Source organism: Bos mutus, chromosome 19 (genome assembly GCF_027580195.1).
Source record: "Bos mutus isolate GX-2022 chromosome 19, NWIPB_WYAK_1.1, whole genome shotgun sequence".
NCBI classification, from domain to species: domain Eukaryota; kingdom Metazoa; phylum Chordata; class Mammalia; order Artiodactyla; family Bovidae; genus Bos; species Bos mutus.
The window spans coordinates 34,423,059-34,444,343 of NC_091635.1; the positions used below are offsets into that span (position 1 = coordinate 34,423,059).

Genomic DNA, 21,285 nt, shown 5'->3' on the forward strand with positions numbered 1-21,285 from the left:
GAATACCAGATTCTTCTTTCTCTGTCTTAATGACACTAGTTTTTTCCATGTCTTTCTAGACTTAATTTTTTCTCTGTGTGAGAAGCTAAAAATACTCCTGGGTAGGGTTGGACCGTAGAGATAGAGCTAAGACATTAGCTATTTTTAGGAGTTCTTTCAGGAAAAGTATGTTAGGCTTAACTGGGTTGAGGACATTTGAAAGTGCCTGTGAATATAGGGAGAATATTCTAGGCTTTATTTTTATTCACCTGCCTTTGATTGTGGAGGTCAAGGTCTGTGTTATTCGGGAGGTAGGTGCCATATCCTTCAAGGCCTTTGCTTTCCTGTCCTCCTTGACTTAACCAGCTGTGTGAAAATTCTGAATAACTGTCTTTGTTGAGTGGAGCACCACTGAGCCTAACCCAGCTAGGTGTTGGGCTAAGTGTTTCTGAGTTTCACACTGAGTGACAGGTCTGGGAGTTCAGAACTTCCTTAGTTCCTATAATGTCTTTATAGAAAGATTTTTGCTATTAATAAAATGATTTTCCAGGTATCCCAAACTGTCCACGCAGAGTTATAATACTGATTTTATTCTTCTACTTCTTCCAGAGTACCAGGTGCGATCCATAGCAAGTCATGTCCGTCCTGACAGACAGAGTATGTATGAAGCAGTTTCCTTAAGCCACATTTGTACTCAGAATAAACACCTATTTATTTTATAACTCTCAGTTATGGCAGTAAAAATAATCATGTTTGTACTTGTGAGGAACCATAAAGGGGAAGATAATGACAGTTTATCTGAGCTAGACAGGACCTTAGAGATCACCAGATAGAACTCACTCATTTTTACACATGATAGTCCCGAGACTGAGAATTAAATGACATGCCGCAGTTCATAACGTTTTATCACTGGCTAGAGGCGATACACAGTGCAGATCTGCTGACTTGAAGTCGAGAGCCTTTTTCTGAACCATACTGACAGCAACATCTGCCTTAACTGAAAATGTGTAAAAGTAAAACAATGGTAATTTTTTTTCCTTAGTGAATTAATTTGTAAACTTCACTGGGCTTTCGTTTTTCAAAAACTGAGCAGTGAATGTCAGTAGGAGCTTTAGTGAGTATTCAGAAAAGAAGTGATACTGTTTCTTTAACATGGTTTACCTTTTAGCTCTCTTATTCAGTGCAACTTTTCGGAAAAAGATCGAAAAACTGGCCAGAGACATCCTGATTGACCCCATTCGTGTGGTACAGGGAGATATTGGAGAGGTAAGCCTGAGCAGGGCAGATGGAGTCCCAGTGGGTTATTTTTCACACTGGTGACATGGATTTCATTTCTCACTATTGAGAGAAAAAACGTTACGCACTTATGGATGAGGCAACGTGTTTCAAATTTGCTTTAAAAGCACAAGGGTTGGGGGCAATAGGTGAAATATGTTTGGCAAAATGTTAATAATTGTTGAAGTTTGGTGATGGTTACATGGGAGTTGATTTTGTTCATTTTATTCATTTTGAGTGTTAAAATTTTTTCCACAATAAAAGGTTTCTTTTTAAAAAAATTTATTTTGGAGAAAAAAAGAGCAAGTCTTGTCTGAAAGATGCTGGTCGGTTTGCATGGAAGTAACATCTTCAGTGATTGTGGGAGGCGGCCTGTGCAGTGTGGAGTGGGGAGATTTGAAAGGCCTATGGAATTAAGTTTTTGTTTTCCTCACCTATACATATGCCCTATGTGGAAAATTTCTCTGAATTGTGATTAGGAAATCAAATAAGGCAACCTTGAGAATTCCTTAATATGCTTAGTACGCTAGTAAAGTTCTGTGCTGCTTCTGCTAAGTCGCTTTAGTCATGTCCAACTCTGTGCGACCCCAGAGACAGCAGCCCACTAGGCTCCCCCGTCCCTGGGATTCTCCAGGCAAGAACACTGGAGTGGGTCGCCATTTCCTTCTCCAATGCCTGAAAGTGAAAAGTGAAAGTGAAGTCGCTCAGTCATGTCCGACTCCCAGCGACCCCATGGACTGCAGCCTACCAGGCTCCTCCGTCCATGGGATTTTCCAGGCAAGAGTACTGGAGTGGGTTGCCATTGCCTTCTCCAAAAGTTCTGTGCAGTTAGCTTTTAAACATTGTCCACTTTGATTGCTGAGTGCCTTCTATGTGTGGATATGAGTTGTACTAGGACCTCTTACTCTATTGGGAATAATCTGAATAGGCATGTAGAAAAGTATTGCAGAGCATTGGGGCTTAGAGATTATCTAGGTGTATGTACACATGTTAGCGGAGGGCTTCCCAGGTGGCACACTGGTAAAGAAACTCGCCTGCCAATGCAGGAGGTGCATCAGGGGAGGTGGAGAGCACTGTGATTTGAGAAGGGATGTAAAATTTGAGTTGCACTTGACTTGCTGAAGGAAAGCCCAAGGATACGGGGATTGTTCATGGTTCTTCTAGACACAGGTGGAAAGTGTGGTGTCGAGTTCTTACTCAGGTGCCCTGTGGCACAAATGTTGCCGTCATCTTTTTCATTTCTTTTCAGGCAAATGAAGATGTGACTCAGATTGTGGAGATTCTCCATTCTGGACCTAGTAAATGGAACTGGCTCACCCGGCGTCTAGTGGAGTTTACCTCTTCAGGGAGTGTCCTCCTGTTTGTTACTAAGAAAGCCAATGCTGAAGAGCTGGCCAATAACCTTAAGCAGGAGGGTCATAATCTTGGCCTGCTCCATGGTGACATGGATCAGAGTGAAAGAAACAAGGTTATTTCAGACTTTAAGAAAAAGGACATCCCCGTCCTAGTGGCCACAGATGTTGCAGGTAGGGTATGCGTTTCCCCAGTAACCCTCGGGTCCTGTGTTGTATGGGTTGCTCTGTCTGGCTACGTAGACCTGTAACGTCTGAAGAGGCCAGTTGAAGGCACTCTGCTGGCCCGGCTGTCCACACCCCATGAGGCAGCAGCTCAGAGCACGGTGATCACAGTCTGGAACTCTGAGTACCACTTCCCACTTAGTATTCCTCTCTGAAAAAAAAGAATCCCTGCAATTGGAAGACACTTGAGGATGAAACTGTTAACACAGTTACATCGTAGGCTGTGTCCCTAAATGTAGTAGATATCTTAGTTTGATTATGTAGTTTGACATATTTCACTCAAGATCAGAAAAAAATTTTGAAGTGTGATTTTTGAGTTTGTTCTGATGAGTTTTAATAGCTACACTTAAAAACTTGGTATTTTCTCCCAGAAAGGTGATCACTTCTCAGCCTCAAGACACATTTGATGTTGGTTGTAAATTTTTTTTTTCCCCCAACATATTTCTGGTCAAGAGAGAGGCCACGGCAGGTTACTGGTAGTAGAAGATAGGTGTCACTACACACTTAGTGTACCTAGCATTGTAGAATCTATAATAGTAGCGTTCCTTCTAGAAGGGTGGCTCACGTACCTATATCTCAGCACATCAAACCATGTGCTTTGCTTAGATAAGAGGAATGTGGCTTCTTAGGAAGTAAGCATTTTGGGTGACTTTGGTGTTTTGACTTCTGATAAAGAATAAAAGAATTTGGTATTTTATTTCAGCCCGTGGTCTGGACATCCCTTCAATTAAGACTGTCATTAACTATGATGTGGCACGAGATATTGACACCCATACTCATAGGATTGGCCGCACAGGACGAGCGGGTGAGAAGGGCGTGGCCTATACCTTGCTGACACCCAAGGACAGCAATTTTGCTGGTGACCTTGTTCGGAACTTGGAAGGAGCCAATCAGCATGTTTCCAAGGAGCTCCTAGATCTGGCCATGCAGGTGAGTGGCTGGACACACTTCAGTGAAAAAACTTCAGTATGCCAGAGGCAGGTAACCTAGAAACATGACAATAAAGTTGGGCAGGTAGCACTTACAAAGCATAGATTGGTATTGTAGGACATTAAAACTCATCTGATTTGCCTTCTCATTCTCTGAGCAACATACACATTGAAAAGCTATCCTTTCTTGTGCTAAAATCTGTCCCTCAAATGTCTTCCTTCTTGCCGCATATCACACTTGTGAGCAATTTTACCATCAAAGTTACTATTCCCCTCACTGCCCTTTACCCCAGTTTTTTCTGATGGGGGCTAAAAATGTATGATGTCTTTTTTAAAAAAGCATTTCACTACTTCTCAGACCTTTGACTACACTGGTTGTTTAATCAAAACTGAGTGAGGCATTCTACTGAATTAAATCTTGAGTCATCTTGATACACACAGTTCCCAAATTGCCAATGTATTTGGGATACATGTTCTGATAGTAGAGACTTCCGTGTTTTTCAGATTCATAGGTCAGCCTGCAGGGCTGTTCACCTGTAATGCAGTTGTACTGTGGTACTACTGCCCATGCTTCCCACCCTGGGAGTAAAGGACCGGCATCTCAGGGGAGAGTAGAGTGATGGTTCCTTCCCTGTCCTGGAGAGCCAGTCCTAAACTATATTTTGTCTTTGGTGTTTTCCTACATCTCATTGTGTTTCAGGCTTCCTGTGTTGTCAGACTGATCAGCTTCTCTGGTCATCACCTTGCCACCTTTCCCTCTCCTGGGGAGCCAATCCTAACTAAGTTTCTGAACCAGATATATTTTGTTTTTGGCGTTTTTCCTACATCTCATTGTGCTTCAGGCTTCCTGTGCTCTCAGATTGATCAGCTTCTCTGATCAGCACCTTGCCACCTTTCAAGTACTTTTGACTGTAACTTGTGATAGTCAGATAAAGCTCTAAGCTCCCCCAGAGATTTTACATATAGATTGTCTGAGAAATAGAAAATAAATTCATTTTCCACGAGGAAGTTAGAAATGGCCCAGAGGAACTGCTCTGCATTTGAAGTGTGTTGTAATCATTTCCCTTCCTGGAAGCTCTGAAGGAAGAAAGGAGCAGTGAAAGGAAGCCTTAGCTAAAGGCTCCTGGCAAATCTGACAGATTAAGCTACCAAAAAGAAGCTGACCTGTGGTTCCTGCGAACAGTTCCTCCTTTGCTGCAGATACATTGGCTAAAGATTCTCCCTCCCCTTTAGTTTCCTCTTTGACTTTGTTCTCTTTCTCTGGGTGCCTCTTCCTCCCGTGACTTAACCTTGAATTGTGTTTGCTGCAGAATGCCTGGTTTCGGAAATCCCGCTTCAAAGGAGGAAAGGGGAAAAAGCTGAACATTGGTGGCGGAGGCCTGGGCTACCGGGAGCGGCCTGGCCTTGGCTCTGAGAACTCGGTAAGTGCAGACTAGAGCAATGTCCTTCAGACTGGTCCTGCGCCTTTCATGACGTTAGGACTGTTCTTATTTACCTGAGTCTCAGTTCAAAACGCTGTCATCTGCTGAGTTAAGTCAGTACAGTGCTGGTTCTTAATGTGACTTTATATTAAAGAAGTAACTGTGTGTCCTTGACTGACTAGATGTGCTCAGGAAATCAGCGTAGATTAGCATTGGTTCTCAAAGTGTGGTCCCTGGACCTGGAGCAAATGCAGTCTCATGGCCCACCCTAGACCTGGTGAATCAGACTCTGGAGGTGGGGCCTAGCAGTCTTTCTACACGCCCTCCAGCATTGGCCTGAAGCCAGAGGGTCCCTCTATAATTCAGCTGTATCTTGTAACTAAACGCACAAACAATACTACACCCTGGGAAATTGGTTCAGATACGAGAGCTGGCTTTTCTCACCAACCAAATAACAAAAGCTCCCCCTGCCTGGCTCTCATAACTTTCTTGTCACTTTGATTCTTTTTTTTTTTTTTTTGTCACTTTGATTCTTAAGCCAAGGAAGAAAGATGTCAGTCTACGTGTCTGGATCACTGTAGTTAACTTGGTGTCTTGGTGAAGTGGTCTGTCCCCTTGTCACAGTGATGCTGCTGCTATGGGTCATGCAGGTGATGGTGGTAATACCGAGCACGTAGTATGTGCCCGGCCAGTTCAAGCAGCCACACGTGTTAACTCAGGCTTCACAGTCACTCAGAGTAAATGCACTGGCACACTGAGGCACCCAGGGTTACACTGTGGGAAGATTGAAGCTGAGGTTCAGACTCCTCGGGGTTTGGATGTAGAGCCTGAGCAGTTATGTATGTGCTGCACTGCCTTGTGGTCAGCTTTGGGCATAATCTGACCTCATTTCTTATTGTTAGGGTGGGTTCTCAGAAATAGATTTAATGGGTTGAAAAGCATAAAAAAATCCCACACCTATTTCAGCTCCCTCATGAGTTTCCAGCATATTGAGGCCCTTCTGTGGCAGTGGGCGTCCCTGCTTACTCTTCCTTACTCATGCGTGTGTTTATTTTTTAGGACCGAGGAAGTAACAACAACGTAATGAGCAATTATGAGGCCTACAAGCCCTCCACGGGAGCCATGGGAGACCGGCTGACGGCGATGAAAGCGGCTTTCCAGGTGTGAAATCAAGCACTGGGGGCAGTGGTGAGGGGCCCTGATCTTGCCGAGATGGTAGCTGGCCTTGTAGACTAGATGCTGGATTTCCCGAGGGCCTTCCCCCATTTTCAGTTCTGAATATCGGCTTAACTGCAGCTTACCTAGAGCTGCAGGTGTAGAGGCTGGACAAACCCCTATTGCTGGTCATCCCCTTCAGGCACGCTCAGGGCCCTCGACCTACAACAGTATCAGTGTTCCCTCCCTGCTCTAAGAAACATCAAGGTGCCAAGGCTCTTGTAATCTAGTTGAGAGTGATTGCCATTTTTCAGCTGAGACAAGTTTGGTTCTGTGTCTCTTATGCCCTGAACCGCCTCTCATCCTTCTGTACCTCCAGTTAGCTAGCTGGGCCATTAGGTTTCTTAAACTTACTGTCTCACCCACTGCTCTTGTCTCTCTTAGTCACAGTACAAGAGTCACTTTGTTGCTGCCAGTTTAAGCAACCAGAAGGCTGGAAGCTCTGCAGCTGGGGCGAGTGGATGGACTAGTGCAGGGAGCTTGAATTCAGTTCCAACTAATTCAGCCCAGCAGGGCCACAGCAGTCCTGACAGCCCCATTGCCAGCGCCACGAAGGGTATCCCAGGCTTTGGCAGTCCTGGGAACCTCAGCAGTGCCCCGGTGACCTACCCTTCTGCCGGAGCTCCAGGGGTCAACAACACAGCTTCAGGGAGTAACAGCCGAGAAGGGACTGGGGGTGGCAATGGGAAAAGAGAGCGATATACTGAGAACCGGGGTGGAAGTCGTCACAGTCATGGAGAGAGTGGCAATCGGCATGGCGATAGCCCACGGCATGGAGATGGGGGTCGCCATGGAGATGGGGGTCGCCACGGAGATGGATACCGCTACCCAGAGAGCAGCAGCCGTCACACCGATAGCCGCCGTCATGCTGATGGTCATCCTCATGGAGAGAACAGGCATGGAGGGGGCGGAGGCCGACACGGGGAGAGCCGGGGTGCCAATGACGGTCGGAATGGTGAAAGCAGGAAGGAAAGTTGTAATCGTGAAAGCAAGATGGACCCCAAGGTGGACAGCCCCAAGGTGGACAAGATGGACAGCAAGACAGATAAGACTCCTGATGGTTTTGCTGTCCCCGAGCCGCCCAAGCGCAAGAAAAGTCGGTGGGACAGTTAGAGGGTATGTGCTGAAGTGTGAAATCAGTTGTCTTTAATTTTATTTTTAGATTTGGTAACTAGGTGTCTCAGGGCTGGGTTGGGGCCCAAGGTATAAGGACCCTGGGCCCTTAGTGGACAGCTGGAGTTTGGAGACGTGACCCATTCACCTAGGGAACGTTTCAGGTATTTTCTTGGGAAGCTGCTTTCGTCTTAGAAGAAGCCAGAGTCGGCAGCTTCTTTTGGCTCTGGGTGAGTGTCACGAGGGTCAGTTGAGGATACCTTGGGAGAAGGGGCCTTACAGGGCACAAAACTCACTCTAGGTTTATATTGTATGTAGTGCATATTTTTTACTAAAGTGTCACCTTAAAAACATCAACAAGTTTTTCTGTGGCCAGGCAGTCCTCATTTGAGGCTGGATTGATGGTGTAGATCAGTCATTGGAGGTGTTGGGATGTGCACGGAAGCGCTTCCAATCCTCTGCAGGGGAGGTGGGGGGAGGGGAGGGGCCTGATGCTACATGAGAGTTGACGCTCAGGTTTCCCAGCCAGCTTAGTGTCCAGCCCTGAGGCAGGAAGCAGCAGCCTGCCAGACCCAGAGTCCCTGCAGCTGAGGGGTAAAGACGATCCTGGAAACAGGACTGCTCTGGGCCTAAACTGTTGCTAAATTTAAAATGAAAAAAAAAAAAAAAAAAAACCCAACAACAGCTTTTAAAGTGTCTTCTATTTCATTGTATTTTTTTTAACTTGCCACAATGGTAGAAAAATCTTTTGCTGAAATGATTTTGATGATTTTTGTTCTATCTTGTTTATAAAAGGAAAAGAAATATACATACTTCAAATTTTGTGACTTTGTGAAGGTTTCTTTAAGATGTGCATTCCTTTCTGCTTGCTCTAGTAAATGTTTTACTACTGGGACCTGTGGATTGCTTGTCATTTCTACTTCACCATGAGCTGGAACATAGAAATACGATTAGCACAGTGCACAGGGGTGCGAACACCCAAGTGTTGGATCTGTCACGTTCCCAGGAACTGAACTGTCAGACATCTATCCTGGTTTTATTCAGATGATAACGGGGGAAGACTCGAGAGAACCACTTGCCCAGGCACAGGCTGCAGTGGCTGCCACTGTGGTATGGGGCTTCCCTTATGATTTAACGGTGGTGAGACTTCTTGCCCAGTGCCCGACGTCCTTCACAGAAGGGTTGTGGGCTCTGATAGCGCCAACGGCATTTTTAGTGGGGCTCTGATGGGAGCCCTTTCTTCCAGTCAGTATGATGCCCCCCTCACTGCCCAGGACCACTAGAGTGCAGGTAGCTGGAACCTGTCTTTTCAAAGACTGAGGCAGGCAAGGGCAGGGCTGGCACCAAGGAGGCCGGAAGGGGCACTGAACCCCTCCTCGTCCTCACAGTCCCGCAGAGGCCCTAGCGGCCCCGCTCACTTCCGCTTGTGCTTTTTCTTCTGCTCCTTCCTCTGCTGTGCTCTTTGGTCCTTCTTCATCCTCGAATCCACCACCTTGAAGTGACCTCTGACCCCAGCTGGCCGGCGCACTTTGCGGCCCACACCTTTTTTGGCTACCACATAGGTGACCTGGCGTTTCTCTTTTCCAAGCCCGGCCTTCCTGTAGAGACTGTAAGCGGAAGACACAGGTTAGAGGCTTCCTGCCGCTCCCTGATTCCGTGTACCTTTGTGGGTGACCCCCGGCCCCTCACCTTCGAAGCTGTGCCACTTTCTCCCGTTCTGAGATGTCCACCGTGTTAACCACAGCTTCTGCCTTCTTCTTAGTCTGCTCCAGCTTCTTGAGCATCTGTCGGGGGACCTCACAGTCAGGCCAGCCTCTTCTCCTACCCCTGCCCAGCCCAGCCCACCCAGCATCTCAGGTAGCCCCAAGCTCACCCTCCGTTTCTTTCTGGCCTTGGCCTCGGCCACTTTCTTGATGGGCCGTGCATTGATTTCCCGCCAGCGTTTCCGGTAGTGTTCCACTTCCTTCTTATCGACAGGCAACTGTCGTATCCTGTGCTGCTTTTCCTCCTGCACAAACCAGTCTGGAAGCTCCCCCTCGTCCTCATTGAACGTGTACCTAGGTGGAGAGAACACCAGATCAGATTTCACAGAAACCAGCCCTGCCACGCCCTGCCCAGGTCGATTCTCATGACTTCTGGCCCCTCACCGGCTGAAGGAGTCGTCTATGAGGTCCCTCTTGGCTTTTTTGGAAGAAGCAATAAGTGCACCTAGAGCAAGGCCTTCAGGGTCCAGGATCCGATGCTTCACTAGGGAGGGAAGCAGAGGTCACAGCTCCACCCCAATACCCACACCTCCGGCGGCCTTCCCTCCCACTCAGTGCCGCGCTCTCACCGGGTCCTCGATAGGCACCACCTCAAACCCATCGTCGTCCTCTGACTTAGGCCCACGGCCGCGCTTCTTCCCGCGCTGTGATTTCCAGCTGTGCAAGAGGGGAAGGACGTGCACCCATGTCCCACCATACCCCACGCCACCCAGACCCAACCCTAGTTCTTAATTAAAACTGCCTGGGGAACTTCCAGAAACCTTGCCCTCAGGCTGTACTGCAGATCACTTAAACCAGAACCATCTGTATTTAGCTCTCCATCTCCAGCTCCCAGACGATGGGCCAGAACCACTGCTGCTCTTTGAGCCCTCCCGTCAGCCGCCACCACTCACCTCTCCTCGTCCTCGCTGCTGCTGTCACTGTCGGAGCTGCCATCGCGCTCCTCCTCTCCAGGCCCAGGGGCGACCTCTGACCCCTTAGGAGCCCCCACCTCCTTAGGGGCCTCACCCTGGCATGGGGGAGGCTTGCTTTTGGTCTCCTCATTGGAAGGCAGTGGCGGTGGCTGCTGCCCCTTGCGACGGCTCTCAAACAACAGCTGGGCCTGACTGATCTCCAGGGCCTCGTCGGCGTCGTCCTCAATCCCACTGAAGCCGTCCTGCGATGGGGGAATCGTCAGGCACCCCCTCTCTCTCGGGGAATGCCAGCCCTGGTCTGTCTCGGCCCCTAGCCTCTGCTTACCTTGGAGAACCACAGGCTGGCCTGTTCTTCCTGCAGCACCGCCTTTTCCTCCAATGGTACCAACAGTGGATTCTCTTCCTCCTCTTTATCATCTTCCGCTTCAGCAAATCGTACACTGTAGTCCCAAGGTCAGTGGGTGCGTCAATGCCCTGGAGGGCTTGCTGCCCCCCACTCCCACTGGGGACTTGAGCTGAGGGTGCCCTATAGACACCTCTGCAGACACACACACACACACACACTCACTCACTCACTCACACTCACTCACTCACTCCTTACCACTTTCGGTCCTTTAGACTCTGAGGTTCTTTGACTCCTGCCAGCTCCTCTGGATCCAGGTCACTACCCAGAGATGCGTCGTCGTCATCCTCACCATCTGATACATAGATGTCATCTCGTGGCAGGTCGGACAAAAACGCGTCTGCAGCACTCATGTCCCCCTGTGTTACCTCCTCTAACAACTGAGGAGCGACAGAAACAGAGATCAAGGGCACGACAAGGAACACACTGCTGTAGCCCTTCCGGTTCACCATCTTAGTCTCAGCAACGTTAGAAAACACACTGTGGCAAGTACATTACCTCCTTTTATAGACAGGGAGGTGACGGGGTTAACTGTTTAAAACACCCCATCCTAGGCCACACCACTCAGCATTCTCTTCTTCAATTACTGGAAGGAACAGGTTTATGGAAAAGCACCCCATGGCCTAACTGGTGCCAAACTTTAAAATGTTTTAAAATCACTGGTTTTCGAATTACTCAGAAGGCACCTTATCACTGGAGAATGTCTACAACTGTTGTTTCCGTTGAATAAAGGAGCCCAGCAACATACATCTAACAGGAAGAACTGTTTCACTTATAAACCACTTGTCAACTCCAAAATCTGTTCTCATGGCAAAGACAGCTACTATTTCCTGACTTACACACCAGCAATCACATCTAACCATCTTTGTTTATTCCTTCCTAGCACCCTAGTAGGTGGTTTCTGTTAATATCTTTTACAGATGAGGAGAGAGGCAAAGCATGCGAAAGGCATGGTCCGCTCCAGGACCAGCATGCTCTCTGGCTCCAGTATGATGTGACCCAGCTGTTACCTTTCCACACAAGACCCACAGAAGCTCATTTTATTTGTGATGCTGCTTTTACCAGAAAAAGCAGGCTCTCTAGCATTCAGCAGAAAGCACCGTCCAACAGCCCAGTGCAGCCAGGCGCTGACTTGGTCCCAGTGAACTGAGCAACACTGTGCCCGCCTCCCCGAGGCAGACCCCCGAGCATACGCGCTGGAAACCCAGGAACCCTGGCTGCATCACTTATCACCTAATCTGGCAACAAGAGCCTTGTGGTTCTGATACTCTAGTTCTACAAGGACAAATAAATCTACATCACACTCACAAAGCTTCCTCAGTTCAGTTCAGTCGCTCAGTCGTGTCCAACTCTTTGCGACCCCATGAATTGCAGCACGCCAGGCCTCCCTGTCCATCACCAACTCCTGGAGTTCACTCAGACTCATGTCCATTGAGTCAGTGATGCCATCCAGCCATCTCATCCTCTGTCGTCCCCTTCTCCTCCTGCCCCCAATCCCTCCCAGCATCAGAGTCTTTTCCAATGAGTCAACTCTTCGCATGAGGTGGCCAAAGTACTGGAGTTTCAGCTTTAGCATCACAAAGCTTCCTACTCTACCATTATTTTAGGTGTACGTCTCCTCCTGGTCTTTGAAATACAAGGCTCTTGTTTTTTCCCAGCCTCCCCTCACCAAGTCATTTATGGGCGAAGACAGCAGCCACGAGCCATTCAGCGTACCAAACCAAAGGCCTCCAGGGCGCCCACCTCTAAACACCCACACAGGTCCTGCCATCTCCTGCGTGGGCCCCACTCCACCTCACCTGGTGACCCCGGATGGTACGCAGGGAGAACATGCCAGTCTCCCCCTCGTCTGCGATAGAAACCCCGGGAAGATCCATCTTCAGCTCCACGCGCTCCCGCTGCTTCCTCTGCTCACGCAGCAGCTTCTTCTTCTTCCTGAGGGGCAGGGTTGAAGAGTTACAGCTGCCCAGTTCTGGAGATTCCCCAGCCAGGCCTTCACACTCTTCCGGATCTTTACCCACCAAGGGACTCGGCCGTGGTGGTCCCCCAGCTCCCCTCACCTCTTTAATTCTGCCACCTCCTGGGCCTTCATCTCCGCCAGAGTCCGGTTCAGCTGTTCCTCCTCCTCCTCCTCCTGAGATGGCTGTGGCCCAGTCCTGGCTGTGGCCTCCTCCTCCTCTCCTTCCTCTTCCTCCCCAGAGCTGAGGCTGACACAAGTGTCCCAGGAGCTGATTATCTCCACAGACGCCTCCCGCCAACACCTGCTCAGCACCTGCCCTGGCTTAGCTCCCTCCTCACCTGATGTCCAGTGCCTTTGCTTGCTCCTTCAGCTTCTTGGCCACGTATCGCCGAAGCTTCGTTCTCCAGTTCAGTAGGGACCTGCCCCAGAAATACCATTCCTGACCCTACTGTCGCCGTCCCAACCTCCTCCTGGTTTAGGTCCATACCCCAAACCTCACGTGTGAGCCACATAAGTCCGAGGACTCAGGCCCCGACCCCACATCTCCAGCACAGCAGCATCCTGTTCCCCAAGATCCAGCGTCATGTCCCTCCCAGGCCTCCCCGCTGCCCTCGGGGCTCCCAGAACTTCTGCCCACCCCCAGCGTGAACCTGAGCTCCTTGCGCCCCAGCACTTTGATGTCCTGACAGCACACCCGAATGTCCTCGGTGGTGGCTGGATGCTGTGCCAGCTCTTCGTCGTCTAGTGAGATCTGTTTTGGGGGGAGAAGAACAGGGAGATGCTCAGGCCCTGTTTCCGGGGCTCCCCCACAGCCCTCAAGTCTGGGGACTCACTTCACTGGCTTTGGAGAGGAAGTCAACAGGGTTGGCAGCTCGGAGGAAATCAGTGATGGAGGTTCGATGATAGAGAGTAAGGTCACCCTCAGCGTAGCCTTCAGCCTTAAGAAGGGATATAACGAAGGTTGAGCAGTCAGTCCCTTCTGGGCTGTCTGTAGGACCCACCAGGCCCAGCCTCCCCCATGTTCCATGACCTGAGAGTGGGCCCACTCCCTTAACACACCTTTGGCTTCTTCTTAGTCACCAATTCTGTAACAGTCTTGGCCTGAACTTCAACTTCCTTGAATGCAAACTTGGGGTCAAAGAATTTACTGTCAACCTTGTCAGGAGCCAGGAAACCTAAGATAATAGGATTCATAAGCAAGTGTGCTTTGGTAGGTAGGAGACTGAATCAAGAGAACAAATGAAGTTACACCCACCTTGGCAGACTACAAAGATCTCCGCAGATTCATGACGAGAGGCTTGGGGCTTGGTGGCCTGGACACGGCGGAAGAGCTGCTGGAAGATCCACAGTAAGGGCTGATAGTCCCGGGAACGGAAAACCTTTGTGATGAAGCAGCCACCACGGCCCAGAAAGTCACAAGCCAAACGCAGAGCCATCAGCGTCAAATGGGCTATGGGACAGAGATGGTAAGCTGAGGACCTCCGCAGCCTGAGAGGGCATGCCCGCCTCCACCCTCATCTCCACGTCCTCTGACCCCGGCACCTTGTGAGTAAGCATCATGGGCCCAGCTAGCCCCGACGTTGGGGGCCCCATCATTGAGCACAACATCAACCTTCCAGGTTTTCAGCTCCTTCCTCAGGGCCTACAGAGAAGGAAGAGATTACTGTAACTGAAATACAGACATGGCTGTGAACAGAATCACTGGTTCAGCCATCTGTCCACCCAATCATTTGTTGAGTGCCCGCCACAGGCCAATTCCTGTGCCGTGGACAGGGGATACAACGATAAGCAAACCTATCTGTCCTCGTGGAGCTTAGTCTATAGAAAACCTGCTGGAAAGGATTTCATGGAAATCTCTGCACTTCCTCTAACTCCAAAGACCTCTTTCGTGAATAAACAAAGGCTGGATGGACACAGTGTCTTTGGGCCTTGTCAGAGAGAGAATCTGTGGACACTGCTTAGGGCATGGTAAACAGGAAAAACGTGCCTTCAGGGGATCAGGGTGGGAAGAGGGATGGATGCAGATGTCTACTTATAAAAAGAATGGGACAAAGAAGGTTCCTATTACCTGCCTACAGCGTTCTGTTGTGATGTCCTCCTGGAGGGTCACCACATTGGGAAGAGGCTTGATTGGGACCAGATCCACTCCTGGAAGAAAAGAGGGCAGAGGATTCCAAAAGGCTGCCTCAAGCAGGGAGGAAGGAAATGCAGAACCATAGTGTGTCACTCTCCCACCCCCTGGCACACCTAAGAGAGCCACCGGTCACTCACCCACAATAAGGCTGGATACAGGCATAAACTTGGCAGCCACTTGCAGCCTATAAAAGAGAAGTAAAGATTAAAATACCCTCGACCACCTCTCCCTCTCCCTTGACAATCTGATCTCCCACCCCTAGTGTTGGGAGTCTCTGGGACCTGGGACCTTTTGCTGAGTGTTTGCAGTTGAACAAACAACTCCTCAAGTAATAAAATACAAACCACAAGTGACTAAAAATAACTGTATGCATGCCCAGCTGGGGTAAATTTTGGACAAGATACAAAAGACAAAAAACAAACAAATCCACTGCCACTTATGAAGAGCTAGAGCAAAAGCAGGGTCCTGCACTTGCCCCTGACACTCACCATCACCAAAGGGGTGAGCAAACCACCTAAGCGACTCCTAAGGCTGGGCTCCTAGATACACAGCAACCCTCACCCCATATAAAGAATCAGCTCATACCCCTCCGGGAGCTAGCAACCAAGGGAACGTGTTACTCGTTCTCATGCCCTCCTGCTGCAGCAGGGGCCCCAATAAAGCTTTGCCTGAATTTCCTGTCTGGCCCCTAATCAATTTCTACTGATTGGGGAACGCAAAGAACCCTGGTCTGGGAAAGATTGAAGGCAGAAGGGGACGACAGAAGATGAGATAGTTGGATGGCATCACCAACTCGATGGACATGAGTCTGAGCAAGCTCCAGGAGTTGGTGATGGACAGGGTGGAGGCCAGGGAGGCCAGGTGTGCAGAAGTCCATGGGGTCGCAAAGAGTCGGACACGACTGAGCAACTGAATGGACCTGAAGAACGCTGGTCAGTACCAGTCAAACGTATGTACACGTTCTAAATCCTCCCTCCTGAAGCTTACAGTTCTGGGGTGTACAGAAATTTGAGGCTGGTATTACTGTATCCCTCCCGCCCCTCAACGCAATTCTCAGTCATCCAAGGCTGGAACCCAGAAAGTTTCCATAAGGAGCGTCAGGTGCCAAGGTGTTACCCACCATCCACCCGGTGCAGCGCACAGGTCCAGCAATGCTCGGGCTTTTTGCAGAAATTGAAAGCGGCGATTCAGCTGGATCAGCTTGAAAGCAGAGCGGGACCGGTAACCTGGAGGCGGCGACAAAATACTGTAACAAGGTCCGCGAAGCGCTTTCCCAACGGGATTTCTGCGGCCTCCCGACCCACTACCCCTTCTGCGGAAAAGAAACTCAATATTCGGAAAGCGGGGCGAACCGACCAAGGTCGGTGGCTCGCCCGCTCTGACAGCACGAACCCTGACTCACCGGTCTCCTTCGCCAAGTGATAGAACTTGTCCCGCCGGCTCTTTCCGACTTTGCTCTTTTTGCCCATGGTGTAACGTGGAGGCACCACTCAATCGGGAGAGAAAGCAGAAGTTGGAACGTCTCTTCCCGGAGCACTAGATTCCGCTTTCCGTTTTCCACTCGCCGTCGCGGAGACACTCAGAGTCTTACTCGACACCACTCACCGGCAGCCAGCACCGTTTTCTCCACCCTGGAGAGACACATGTGGGCAGCATACGTACTTCCGCTTCCGCTTGCGTCCCTCGCGTCCCGGCTCCAAGTTTTCCGCCATTTAGAGCGTGGCCACAAACCTTATTCTCTGTAATCCTTCCCCAGGTTTTACATGTTGGAAGCTGGCACCACGAGAAATGGCGCCAAAACCGAATTTCTAGAGAGTAACTAGGAGTTCTGTGCCTTTTACACCAAAGATCCTGATCTCGCGTACCCCCGTCCCTCCCCTCATGGCCCTTGTTATTTGTTACCTTCCGTCCTCACACCCCGCCCATTGACCCGGAACTGTTCTCTTCCCGAGTCTTTGGTACCCCCACCCCAGCAAGCCCCGGCTTTGCGCCTGCGCGCCAAAGCGGCTCTGATGCCGGCGGTCTCCGCGGAAGAGGGAAGATGGCGCTTGACGGACCAGAGCAGGTATGGCGGCGGCGGCCGGGCGGGGACTGGGGCTGGATGCGAAGCAGGTGCGATCCGAGGTGGGCAGCCAGCCGGGGCCAGCGGGTCGGGGGAGCCCGGGGTGGGTGGGCCAATCTAGACTGGGCCCTGTCTGGGACCGGATCTGCTGTGTCAGCGCCGCCCGCGGCGGGTCACGGCGGGGCCGGGAGTGGAAGACCGGGTGGAAGCCGATTGAGTGAGGAGGAGTGGTGAGAGCAGTGGGAGCGGGAACCCACTCTTGCGGGAGTCGGGGGCCCCGTGCTTCCTGCTGGCTGCGCCTGTACAAATAACATCTCGGGATTGTGTAGCGTTCCGGGTGCGCTGTTTCTTGATCCTTCTGAAAGTCTTAAGAGGTAGGCGGCATTCTCATTCTGTTTTAGTTTAGTCTTAAGGAAATGGTTGTGAAGAGATGGAGTGAGGGACGAGAACACAAACCTTAAATCTCCGAAATCAACGTGGAAGTAGCTTTATCCCCTGGATGTTTAGCCTTTTGGTTAATAATTACACTTTGTCCTCAGATGGAGCTGGAAGAGGGGAAAGCAGGCAGTGGACTCCGCCAATATTATCTGTCCAAGATTGAAGAACTCCAGGTGAGAACGGACTTCAAAGGTCCAGAGGGAGCTAGAAGGGGGATGAGCGGATCTCTACAAATCCATGAAATTCCACTGCGGCGCAGTGGAAAAAGTAGTATTGATAACAAGTTAATAGTATAAAATATATGAAATTAACTGTCTCGTGTTCCCCTCAAATCCCACCTTTTTGAAGATAATTAATATTCACAGTTTCTTACACATCTTCAAGAGTCAAATTTTAACATAAAAGTACCCCCTAGCCAAAAGTCGTTCCTTTTAAAACCCTAATGAAACAGTTTCTTGTGAAGAGAAGACATAGGGTCAGGAAATGACATTTATCAGAGAAGGGTTGGGGCAGAGTGAGAGAAGAAAGAATTGAGGAGTCTGGAAAATGCTGATTCCATGGAACTGAATGAAATGAAACTGAACAGCCCAGTGCTCTAGCCTAGAGAAGCAGCAAGGACCACAGAAATAAGGAAAATAACGTAAATTGGATGGAGGCGCGCCGCAAGGGAAAATTCTTCAGGTACATTTCTTCAGGAAATAAATTCTTCAGGAACTTCAGGTACATTTGTGGGTATCATATTTGGTTTTTCATTTTTGAAATGCTTTACCTGTGTAACAAAGGTCCATATAGTCAAAGCTGTAGTTTTTCCAGTAGTTATGTATGGATTTGAGAGTTGAACCATAAAGAAAGCTGAGCACTGAAGAATTCATGCTGTTGAATTGTGGTGCTGGGGAAAACTTGAGAGTCCCTTGGACTGCACGGAGATCAAACCAGTCAATCCTAAAGGAAATCAACCCTGAATATTCATTGGAAGGACTGATGCTGAAGCTCTAATACTTTGGTGACCCAACATGAAGAGTCAACTCATCAGAAAAGACCCTGATGTTGGGAAAAACTGAGGGCAAGAGGAGAAGGAGGCGACAGAGGATGAGATGGTTGGATAGCATCACTGACTCAGTAGACATGAATTTGAGGAAACTCCAGGAGATAGTGAAGGACAGGAAAGTCTGGTGTGCTACAGTCGATGGGGTCACAAAGAGTCAGACACGAGTTAGCGACTGAACAACAATGTGTGCTTTCCTTTGTTCCTTATGTTAATCCTGGAAAGAGCCAGGATGGGGGTGCTATACCCACTTGCAGTTTGGTAACAGATCTAGACCTTTCTCATGGTTTTCTTTGGCTTTAACTCAGCTGATGATTGCCAGCAGTGGGGCTGGAACTTAGCATTCTGACTCAGAAATCTTCCCTCGATACCCAAGTTCCCACTCTGAGAAACTATGTTAATCAGCTGTTACTTGTCTCCGTTACGGTTTGTTATTAGACCAGTATTAGACAAGCAGCTCCCCCCACCCCGCCCCCATGGTTGTCCTGCGCTCCAGAGGTGCTCTTGGAGGACGGGGTCAAGGCTGAAGTCATATTGGAGAATCTGAATGGGGAATGCAGGTGCCCTGTGCTTTCCTCACTCAGCTCATATCAGCCTATGAGGGTCTTAGCCAAGATTTTAACCTCCTCCTGTTTTCCACCCTTTGCTTCTTGTTCTCCAATAGCTGATTGTGAATGATAAGAGCCAAAATCTCCGGAGGCTACAGGCACAGAGGAATGAGCTTAATGCAAAAGGTGAGGAGGGAAAGATGGGAGGGCTGCATGGAGGCAACTGGTGTGAGGTCTGAGTGTTCAGTCTCCTTGAAGCGAGTCTTCACCTAAGTGCCCACTGCTTCATCTGTCTCTTGAGTTGCATTGTAATCTCTTTAAACACGTGAATTCTAGACTTTCTTTTTTGAGTCCTTCCCTTCAAAACTTCTGATTAATCATGGTGTCTGCTTCCCATCTAGTTCGCCTGCTGCGGGAGGAGCTACAGCTGCTGCAGGAACAGGGCTCCTACGTGGGGGAAGTAGTCCGGGCCATGGATAAGAAAAAAGTGCTAGTCAAGGTAAAGGCAGCAGGACCCGGCACCAGCCACCTGCCTCTGCATTCCCGTACCTTTATGCGCCGTGAGGACATTGTTCTCACCTTGGTGTAAGACTCATGGGTCTTCTGGGTGAGGTTAGTGATTTGGTAACTGTCAGGGACGGTCATACGCCCTTGTTTCTGTAGGTACATCCGGAGGGCAAGTTTGTCGTCGACGTGGACAAGAACATCGACATCAATGATGTGAGTGCAGCCCGGGAGGTGGGAGGTCGGGGTCAGCTCTCACCACACCACTTCCTGAACCTCTGTCCCTTGCCCAGGTGACACCCAATTGCCGGGTGGCCCTCAGAAATGATAGCTACACTCTGCACAAGATCCTGCCTAACAAGGTGGACCCGCTGGTGTCCCTGATGATGGTGGAGAAGGTGCCAGACTCAACTTACGAGATGATTGGTGGACTGGACAAACAGATCAAGGAGATCAAAGAAGTGATTGAGCTGCCTGTGAAGCATCCTGAGCTGTTTGAAGCACTGGGCATCGCGCAGCCCAAGGTGAGCAGAGCTTCTGTGCGAGGGCCATGCTGCTACTGTACAGCTACCCCACCCCGGGTAGACTGGAGCTTGCTTCCACTGGTCCTGCTCAGCCAGGGGCTGGGGGAAGAGACGCTACCAGGCCATCGAATGGTTTGGGTTTACGCTCCAGAAAGGACTTTGACGTTCACTTCTTTATCTCTAGTGTCTAACATGGAATCTGGTACAGTGCAAACACTCAGTAAATGTTCCTTGAATGAAACATGGGGGCCAGCTTCCTTCCCTGAGCCCCACCCTTGCTCTCTAGGGGGTACTGCTATACGGACCTCCGGGCACGGGGAAGACACTGCTGGCCCGGGCCGTGGCACATCATACAGACTGCACCTTCATTCGTGTGTCTGGCTCTGAATTGGTACAGAAATTCATCGGGGAAGGTAACTGTGGTCATAAACATGAAACTAAGGTGGGGAGGGGGCGGAACTCGTTAGCTCGTTGACACCCGGCTTGGTCTCCGCACAGGGGCGCGGATGGTGAGGGAGCTGTTTGTCATGGCCCGAGAACACGCTCCATCTATCATCTTCATGGATGAAATTGACTCCATTGGCTCCTCGAGGCTGGAGGGGGGCTCTGGAGGGGACAGTGAAGTCCAGCGCACTATGCTGGAGCTGCTCAACCAGCTGGATGGCTTTGAGGCCACCAAGAATATCAAGGTACGGTGGGGTCGGCTGAGGGAAGGACCAAGGGAAGGCCCTGGGTGAGGTGCAGCCTGCCTTCGGAAGGGCTTAGCTGACGCCACCTGCTTTGTCCACTCAGGTTATCATGGCAACCAATAGGATTGACATCCTAGACTCGGCGCTGCTCCGCCCAGGGCGCATAGACAGAAAAATTGAATTCCCACCCCCCAACGAGGAGGTTTGTAATAAGCAGCATTGGCAGCGGCCCCAGCTGTGGTGGTAGGCCCTGGGCTCAGGCTTTTCCCCTCCCATCGCTAGGCCCGGCTGGACATTTTGAAGATCCATTCTCGGAAAATGAACCTGACCCGGGGGATCAACCTGAGAAAAATTGCTGAGCTCATGCCAGGAGCGTCAGGGGCTGAAGTGAAGGTAACAGGAGTGCCCAAGGGAAAGGGGGCAGAGGCAGGAAGCACTGGGTTCAGGGCACAAGGGCAGCGCCGCCTTCTTCCCTGCTCAGGGCGTGTGCACCGAGGCTGGCATGTACGCGCTGCGGGAGCGCCGCGTCCACGTCACGCAGGAGGACTTTGAGATGGCAGTGGCTAAGGTACGGGGCCACACCTTTCTGCCTTTGCTGGTGGTGGCTCTGGAGCAGTGGGGTCGGGTACTTGTTCACTGGCTCTCTAACTCAAATGCTCTCTCTCTCCAGGTCATGCAAAAGGACAGTGAGAAAAACATGTCCATCAAGAAACTATGGAAGTGAGGTGGATGTCCTTCGTGTGGATCCCTCAAATAAAGCTCTGCCGGTCAAGACCTTGAGGACTTGAGTCT

The 21,285-nt window shown here is 50.1% G+C and overlaps 3 protein-coding genes across 4 annotated transcripts in view; 2 read left to right on the forward strand and 1 right to left on the reverse strand.

Moving 5' to 3' along the window:
• DDX42 (DEAD-box helicase 42) overlaps window positions 1-8,404 on the forward strand; it is a 35,894-nt gene extending 27,490 nt beyond the window's left edge. For both annotated transcript variants that reach the window (XM_070390044.1, XM_070390045.1), the window contains 7 exons: window positions 589-636; window positions 1,148-1,245; window positions 2,504-2,780; window positions 3,535-3,761; window positions 5,071-5,181; window positions 6,241-6,342; window positions 6,781-8,404. In XM_070390044.1, coding sequence (XP_070246145.1) covers window positions 589-636; window positions 1,148-1,245; window positions 2,504-2,780; window positions 3,535-3,761; window positions 5,071-5,181; window positions 6,241-6,342; window positions 6,781-7,509 — 1,592 coding nt within the window. In that variant the 3' untranslated portion in view covers window positions 7,510-8,404. The remainder of the gene's footprint in view (window positions 1-588; window positions 637-1,147; window positions 1,246-2,503; window positions 2,781-3,534; window positions 3,762-5,070; window positions 5,182-6,240; window positions 6,343-6,780) is intronic.
• FTSJ3 (FtsJ RNA 2'-O-methyltransferase 3) lies at window positions 8,190-16,557 on the reverse strand. Its single transcript, XM_070390075.1, has 21 exons — window positions 16,415-16,557; window positions 16,086-16,314; window positions 15,804-15,909; window positions 14,821-14,867; window positions 14,618-14,697; window positions 14,092-14,191; window positions 13,805-13,999; window positions 13,609-13,724; window positions 13,383-13,487; window positions 13,200-13,300; window positions 12,888-12,968; window positions 12,650-12,796; window positions 12,389-12,524; window positions 10,788-10,969; window positions 10,512-10,626; window positions 10,166-10,428; window positions 9,836-9,929; window positions 9,657-9,751; window positions 9,383-9,566; window positions 9,199-9,293; window positions 8,190-9,116 (listed from the first exon to the last, which is right to left on the reverse strand). Exons 2-21 carry the CDS (start codon window positions 16,150-16,152, stop codon window positions 8,924-8,926), a joined length of 2,502 nt encoding a protein of 833 aa, XP_070246176.1. The 5' UTR covers window positions 16,153-16,314; window positions 16,415-16,557; the 3' UTR covers window positions 8,190-8,923.
• A 61-nt stretch (window positions 16,558-16,618) lies between these two features.
• PSMC5 (proteasome 26S subunit, ATPase 5) lies at window positions 16,619-21,273 on the forward strand. The gene is made up of 12 exons (XM_005911103.3): window positions 16,619-16,748; window positions 17,285-17,356; window positions 18,893-18,962; window positions 19,178-19,275; window positions 19,440-19,496; window positions 19,574-19,804; window positions 20,091-20,217; window positions 20,303-20,493; window positions 20,597-20,695; window positions 20,776-20,886; window positions 20,975-21,061; window positions 21,164-21,273. Exons 1-12 carry the CDS (start codon window positions 16,725-16,727, stop codon window positions 21,215-21,217), a joined length of 1,221 nt encoding a protein of 406 aa, XP_005911165.1. The 5' UTR covers window positions 16,619-16,724; the 3' UTR covers window positions 21,218-21,273.
• The last annotated feature ends 12 nt before the right edge of the window (window positions 21,274-21,285 follow it).

What these genes read in the sequence shown, in the direction of transcription:
- FTSJ3 (XM_070390075.1), bottom strand. Translation starts at nt 16,152, where the DNA reads ATGGGCAAAAAGAGCAAAGTCGGAAAGAGCCGGCGGGACAAGTTCTAT. An exon ending in GTACCATCCGGGGTCACCAG is followed by an intron (nt 10,970 to 12,388) that starts GTGAGGTGGAGT and finishes GTCGCTCCTCAG; the next exon opens with TTGTTAGAGGAGGTAACACA. An exon ending in ATAGACGACTCCTTCAGCCG is followed by an intron (nt 9,567 to 9,656) that starts GTGAGGGGCCAG and finishes CTCTCCACCTAG; the next exon opens with GTACACGTTCAATGAGGACG.
- PSMC5 (XM_005911103.3), top strand. Translation starts at nt 16,725, where the DNA reads ATGGCGCTTGACGGACCAGAGCAG. An exon ending in CGCTTGACGGACCAGAGCAG is followed by an intron (nt 16,749 to 17,284) that starts GTATGGCGGCGG and finishes CTTTGTCCTCAG; the next exon opens with ATGGAGCTGGAAGAGGGGAA. An exon ending in TGGGCATCGCGCAGCCCAAG is followed by an intron (nt 19,805 to 20,090) that starts GTGAGCAGAGCT and finishes CTTGCTCTCTAG; the next exon opens with GGGGTACTGCTATACGGACC.